The sequence below is a fragment of the Hippocampus comes genome, unplaced genomic scaffold (assembly GCF_001891065.2).
Source record: "Hippocampus comes isolate QL1 unplaced genomic scaffold, H_comes_QL1_v1.1 scaffold60, whole genome shotgun sequence".
In the NCBI taxonomy this organism is placed as follows: Eukaryota; Metazoa; Chordata; class Actinopteri; order Syngnathiformes; family Syngnathidae; genus Hippocampus; species Hippocampus comes.
In genome coordinates this window covers 671383-678346 of record NW_017805483.1, presented here as the reverse complement: position 1 = coordinate 678346, position 6964 = coordinate 671383, and the positions used below count along the sequence as shown (strand labels likewise).

Sequence of the window (6964 nt, the reverse complement as noted above, 5' to 3'; positions counted from 1 at the left end):
CACACACACACACACACACACACACACACACACACACACACACACACACACACACACACACACACACACACACTACGTTCACTTTGCTGCTGTCATGTCAAGGCACTTGTTGCCTGTCTGCTTTATTGTAGTGACACCAACACCGCTACTCCTGAATGTCCCTGGTGTGCAACCTGTGGCGTGTGTGCCAACCCCCGCCCCCCATCTCCCTCCACCCTCCACGGACGAAACTTTTTTTTTCAAGTCGAAACATTTAACCTATAAAATATGTATTAATGAACACGTGAGGCATAATTTTTCGTAAAATTGGACATTCTCAAATGGATAATCATGATGTTTTTCCCTGTTTGACGCAAATATCACAGACGAAAATATATTAGCTTGGATTGAAAATAAATGAATGCAAATAAAAATCATCAGGGCTCGTCCTACCTGAGTGAACATGGGCGGGCGTGCAATCTGTGGCACATGGGCCGTAAGTGGCCCCCCTCATGCATTTTATCCAAACTAAACCACCTATTGTTCAGTCTGAACGTTTAACCCAATCTCTATTGAGCCACTGCAGATATTTGACATATAGATAAAAAATAAATACAAATAATCTCAACACACAACCAAACTAAAATGTCACAAAAAGTGGATATTCTCTGACCTTCTGCCATCGAATGGGAGAGTTGAATTATTCGAGCTGTCACTATATGTCGCTGGCATGGATAGAATCGATGCGCAATGTATGGCACGCGTGCCATTAATGTTTATGAACACAAAGATTTAGCCTACACTGTAACATCAATCATCATGATTAGTCTGTGTCATCATATTTTGTGATAAATTTTCTCCGTTGACTCTGTCAAACCCAAATGGCTCCTGATGGGGAAAGAAACTTCACCAATCCTTGCTGTTATCAGGCGGATAGGCAGCTACGAATACTGCCTGCCTAAAAAAAAAAAAGAAACAAAACAAAACAAAAGAAAAGAAACTTCCAACAAGTCTCATTCTTGTCACTTTTGGTCATAAAATGGATCCCCAGAGGACTTTGGAAAACTCAAATGACATCTTTGAAAGGCATGCTTACACAAAAATAGCTTGTCAACAATTTTCATCAACTGTGCTTTATTTACAAAGTCAAAGAGCTGCTGATAGATAGCTACAAATATTGCCTGACTAAAATTACAGTAAAACGACAAAATGTTTTTTTTTTGCTTGACCATTATCATATTTTTCATGAATATGATTAAATGGTTATATAACTAAGTCACTCTTGAAAGGACTGTTTGTTTGTTTTTTTCTAAACTGCTGTAAAACGTTTTTTTCTTTTACTCTGGCGATCTATGAAGGGTATGTTCTGAAAAGGGTCCTCCATCACTCCCCCTTGAGTTGAAACTACATTACAATCGTTTGTGATTGAAAATATCTCCTGAGTAACTAATAATAATGATAATAATAATAATAATAATAACAGAAATAACATTGCTCATTCAACAAGCATGGATTCAGGCATGGTGTAAAACGTGTGGCACGTGGGCCATCTATGGGCCCGTCATTGCATTTGATCTGGACCCTTGAACAAAACCACTTGTTATAAAACCTGTAAACGTTGGACCCATGTAAACATTTACTCTCACCTTTTGTTTTTGTTTTCATAAAAGCCAGCCGCACTGGACTTCAAAACTCAAATGGCTCAAAGTGGGAAAATGTTAACCAAACATTGCCTTACTGAAAAAAAAACGAGAGAGACAGAGATTGTAGCCCTCCTTTTTTGCTTTTATTTGTGGCCTCAAAATGTTGAGTCACACACACACACACACACACACACACACACACACACACACACACACACACACACACACACACACACACACTTAGTGGCCGCTTTATGCATTATTCATATTATTTGCTCACATGACCTAAAAATCTGTTAAATAATTTTGACTCCCGAGGGGCCTCATGCTCCTTTATTTTTTTCGTCTATCATGTAAGTGTGTGTGGTTATGATTGAGTTAGTGTAGGTGGCGTGGGGGTGCGCGTGGAAGGGGGGGGGTCTGCCCCTGGGGTCTTGCCTGCTCCTCGATGCTTTCTTGTACTACACTAATATCCTTGATTGGCTCTCTCAACCCAACAGCTGAAGGTCAAATTGATATCCCCCCCCCCCCAAAAAAAGCGCAAGTGTAATTAGACAGGCCCAATTACATGTGCTCTGAAAGCCTTCTTGCTGTAGCAGGAGTTGATTTCTGCTTAATTTATTCGCACTGTCCCGTGTGTCTGCCTGTAAGCGCGTGCGCGCGGGTGCGCGTGGGCGCGCGCTACCGTGTGCATAGAAAAGCGGATGGCGAAGATTAAAGTCTGTGCGCTGGGCTTCACACCTTGCACAATGCAAACAAACTTGGCCTTACGCACACACACACACACACACACACACACACACACACACACACACACACACACACACACACACACACACACGCACACACGACAATGATAGAGTTGTAATCCAGCATCTGTTCACAAATACAGTTTTTCATGATATATATTCGGAATGTGTGTTGCGGTTTTTAATTTCCTGACGTTTTTGTTTGTGTTCGTTTTATGGTTCTACTTTCTGTGCTAAGCCTGCGGTTTCATATCGTATAGCCCTCACTCTCAAAATTGTACATTTTTTGGCGGGGGGGGGGGGGGTGGCGTTCTTTTCAGTATTGGTTCCTCCAACACGCAATTTTGTTTTTTTATTGGGTTTTGTAGTTTTTCGTTTTGTATGCTCACATTTGCACTCTGTGTGTACGGTATGTAATGGCACAAATATGCCAATCGCTTCATTTTGTTTTTATTGTGCATTTAACTTTTTTTTATTTTATTTATTTATTTTTTTTAATAGCTGACGGTGGACATAAGTTGTGCAATCTGCGGGTGCTGGGCTATGTCTGCGTCCATGAGAGCATTTGATGTGGACCACCCTGCAACGTTTTAAAAAAGTTAATTGTGGAAATCAAAATCCATTCAACACATTTGATTCGTTTTTTCTTTTTTTGAACCGGTATTTTTTTGAGGCGCGTTTGTATATTTATTTTGTCGTGTTTTTGATTCTAATACCGTACCAAATATCTGAAAGCTCCCAATGCACTAATTTTCTACACTTAACGTCTACATATTTTCATTTCTATCTTTAAATTTCTTTTTTTTTTAATATACAACAAATTATGATGCATCTATTCGCAAACAAGCACTTAATGACGTGTAAAGGTGTACCTTATTTTCATGTTTTTATTTCATGTTTTTTTTATTTTTTTACGTCTACTTTGTTGATAGAATGACTTTTCATCACATTCGGTTGTTTGATTTTTAACGTATTGCTTGGAATTCATTTTTGCACTTTGAAATGTTTGCCTCTTGTCTCACTTTTTAAAAAATAGAGAATGTTGTGTGTAAAATGGGGCCCACGGGGTAATATCCGGTTCATGTTAACATATTTCTCCAAAAGCCACAAATACATTTTTAACCCCAACATGCTGAAAAAGCATATTAAACAATTACTGCACCCCCTCCCACACACACACACCCAACACACACAATAATTCTCCAGAACATGGAGGTTGACGTCCCGCTGCGGTTTAAAATCAAATCACTTAAATTGAACTTTTTCTTTGTTTTGTTTCGTGTGTGCGCGTGTGTGTGTGTGTGTGTGTGTGTGTGTGTGTGTGTGTGTGTGTGTGTGTGTGTGTGTGTGTTTCTGCACGTGTGTGGGCTGCAGGTGAGAAGCCGTTCAAGTGCGAGTTCGCTGGCTGCGACCGGCGCTTCGCCAACAGCAGCGACCGCAAGAAGCACTCGCACGTGCACACGTCCGACAAGCCGTACAACTGCAAAGTGCGCGGCTGCGACAAGTCCTACACGCACCCGAGTTCGCTGCGCAAACACATGAAGGTGCACTGCAAATCCCCGCCGCCTCCCAGCTCCGGCTACGAGTCGTCCACCCCATCCCTGGTGTCCCCATCATCGGACCCGGGCCGGGAGCCGCCACCGCCACCCCCTGGAGGGGGCCCGAACCCCGCTCCCTCCTCACACCCGGCCAACCTGAGCGAGTGGTACGTGTGCCACAGCTCCGGGGCCAGCGGGGCCCACAGTGGGCCCTCCACGCCGGACTCGGCCACTGAGGACGACGGACCCCCGTACAGGGAACGAGACCCGAGGGACAATTTATAGACTCACTGCGACCCCCTCCCCTGCCCCCCCTCCTCCAAAAAGGGAGCACAAAAAAACTTGTTTTTATGGACCGAATCGTGTTCCAATCATCTGTGGACTTTGTGGTGCATTCATGTAGTGCAGGGGTGGGCAAACTGTTGTGCTCCTGGGCCACGGTGCTCATATATATACATTTTTATATATATATATATATATATATATACACAGAGAGAGAGAGAGCGAGTAAGTTATGTTTGGGGGAGCAGTAAAGTACTGTACAATGTTTTGTAAGTATTTAAAACAACCCCATCTTGACAATTTTGCTGTTTAACACTTTTTAAAGTGGCAACGTGGCCATTGTCATTTGTAGATAGTTGGGGCGGAGTCAAGTCATTTGTAATTTTCTACGTCCGATTTGGTTGAAAAAAATAATAAGCTTTTTTTTTTAAAGATATATTTTTTAAATATAGGCTGTATTTTTTAAAACGGACATCTTTCGTATATTTCTCGAAACAAACAAACACTTTTTGACATGGCCCATCTGTCTGTTTACAAAAAACAAACTTGGTCCTTTACATAATTCACGTTTCAGAACTTAATCTTGATTTATTTACTAATATTTAAATTAATGGGAATGTGTATCATTCTTTAGATTGCTAAGATTGAATTGTATCGTTTAGAGTAATTCGTTCAAGATACAATTGAATCGCAAATGAATACTCCAATCATCTGTGGACGTTGTGGTGCATTCATGTAGTGCAGGGGTGGGCAAACTGTTGTGCTCCTGGGCCACGGTGGATTTTTTTTTCTATTTTTTTTTTTCACTGACACATGGGACAGATTATTGGCAGATGAGGTTTAAAAAAAAGGAGGAAAGATTTGAACGCTTCTCGCTATTTAAAACAACCCCATCTTGACAATTTTGCTGTTTAACACTTTTTAAAGTGGCAACGTGGCCATTGTCATTTGTAGATAGTTGGGGCGGAGTCAAGTCATTTGTAATTTTCTACGTCCGATTTGGTTGAAAAAAATAATAAGCTTTTTTTTTTAAAGATATATTTTTTAAATATAGGCTGTATTTTTTAAAACGGACATCTTTCGTATATTTCTCGAAACAAACAAACACTTTTTGACATGGCCCATCTGTCTGTTTACAAAAAACAAACTTGGTCCTTTACATAATTCACGTTTCAGAACTTAATCTTGATTTATTTACTAATATTTAAATTAATGGGAATGTGTATCATTCTTTAGATTGCTAAGATTGAATTGTATCGTTTAGAGTAATTCGTTCAAGATACAATTGAATCGCAAATGAATAAACACTGACGAATAATTTACAAATACGATGTCCTGAAGCCATTTTATTTATTTACTTTTTTGCTACAACTGCTACAACAACAAAAAAGTTTGCCATCCTTTGCCCACCCCGACGTAGACTTTTTTTGGGCATGCTTTCTGTGCAATGCATTCGTTTTTTTTTAAATTGTAAATATATTTTTCTTAATTTATTTTTCAATCTGGTTTTGCATTCAAGAACCAAAGTGCACGTTTGTGAAACTCCTTGAGGCCAAAATGTAAATTTTGTACAACTTTTTTTGAAATGTTGTCCATGTTCGTTTGTTTTTTGTTTTTTTTGTTTGTTTTTTTTTGTACGCGGGCCGTTTTTTTTTGTTGTTGTTGACGCGTCCCGCTTTTTATGCAGCGGCGCGTCCAACTTTTTGCTTTTGAAATACTGAGCGTGAAATTGTAAACGTTGGAACACGTTTTTGTGGCTTTTGTACTAGGTCAGGTTCTTTTTTTTTTGTTCTTCCCCAGCTTCGAGCAGCTCTCACAAGTCGCGTACCTAACTGCCTTGTCTTTTGTGAGTATTTTCAATAAATCTTGACGAATTCATGTAAAGTTCTCCTTTTGGTGCATTTTTGCAAAGTCACGTGCTCTTGTGTTCACTTCTTCCGTTGTTCGGCGGACTTTTTTTGTTGTCTTTTCAATGTGACTCGCACTGATTTTTGTAAAGAGTGTTTTTTTTTTCAGAAAGAAGGATGTCGTGTTTTATTTAAAATTGCTTTGAGAGTATTTTTCATACAGAAAATGTTTTTCGTGGTTGCTTGTTTCGTTTTTTTTTGTTTTTTTTTGCAGGAGGGAGGGGCCTTTTTAGTGTCTTATTTTTTTCCAAATGTCATTTTTCATAAATGTATTTATTTCCCAAAAGGGGCGTGTCTTGTCTTATTTATTTTTGCTGGAATTTGCGTCGCCTTAAGAGTAGAGTCTGAGGGGGTTTTTACGTCATATTTTTTGCATCTTGTCTTTTTTACACCCCCTTTTTGCAGAAGTCTTTTGATGCTTTGTATTTGTTATTTATGAACGCATTTATTTACCCACGAGAAGTCTGTATATTTTTTTGGGGGGGGGGGTGGCTTAATTTAAATTTTCTATTTGCTGAATCTTTTATGCAAGTTTGGCTCTTTATTAGACTTTGTGGAGGGGGGGGGGTGGACCCATGTGTTAAGCATTTTTAATTCCGTTTATTATTTTTCTGCATCCTGTGTTTCGTCTTTCACTTCACTTTCATTGTACTAATGTCGATGTTTTGTCAAAAGTTAAGCTCTGAGAAAGGAGTTGGGTGTTTTTTTTTTCACCTCTTTACGTGTCTTTTGTATGCAGAACGTGCGTGTGTTAAGTGTTAACTTGTCGTGGCGACGGATGCCAAGCAACACTAACCGCTTAGCCGAACTTCAAAGTGCATCGAGATACAAAAGGAGCAGTTTTTTTGAACCCTTCTTCTTTTTTT

The 6964-nt window shown here is 39.7% G+C and overlaps 1 protein-coding gene and 1 long non-coding RNA gene across 3 annotated transcripts in view; one reads left to right on the top strand and one right to left on the bottom strand.

Annotated features, from left to right (window-relative positions):
• Window positions 1–4221, top strand: part of zic4 (zic family member 4) — a 7414-nt gene extending 3193 nt beyond the window's left edge. For both annotated transcript variants that reach the window (XM_019876035.1, XM_019876034.1), the window contains one exon: window positions 3746–4221. In XM_019876035.1, the coding sequence (XP_019731594.1) occupies window positions 3746–4194 (449 nt within the window). In that variant the 3' untranslated portion in view covers window positions 4195–4221. The remainder of the gene's footprint in view (window positions 1–3745) is intronic.
• The window catches only part of LOC109519476 (uncharacterized), a 13943-nt gene continuing 9850 nt past the window's right edge, over window positions 2872–6964 (bottom strand). Inside the window, exon 2 of the long non-coding RNA XR_002168972.1 lies at window positions 2872–2951. This is a non-coding gene — a long non-coding RNA (uncharacterized LOC109519476). The remainder of the gene's footprint in view (window positions 2952–6964) is intronic.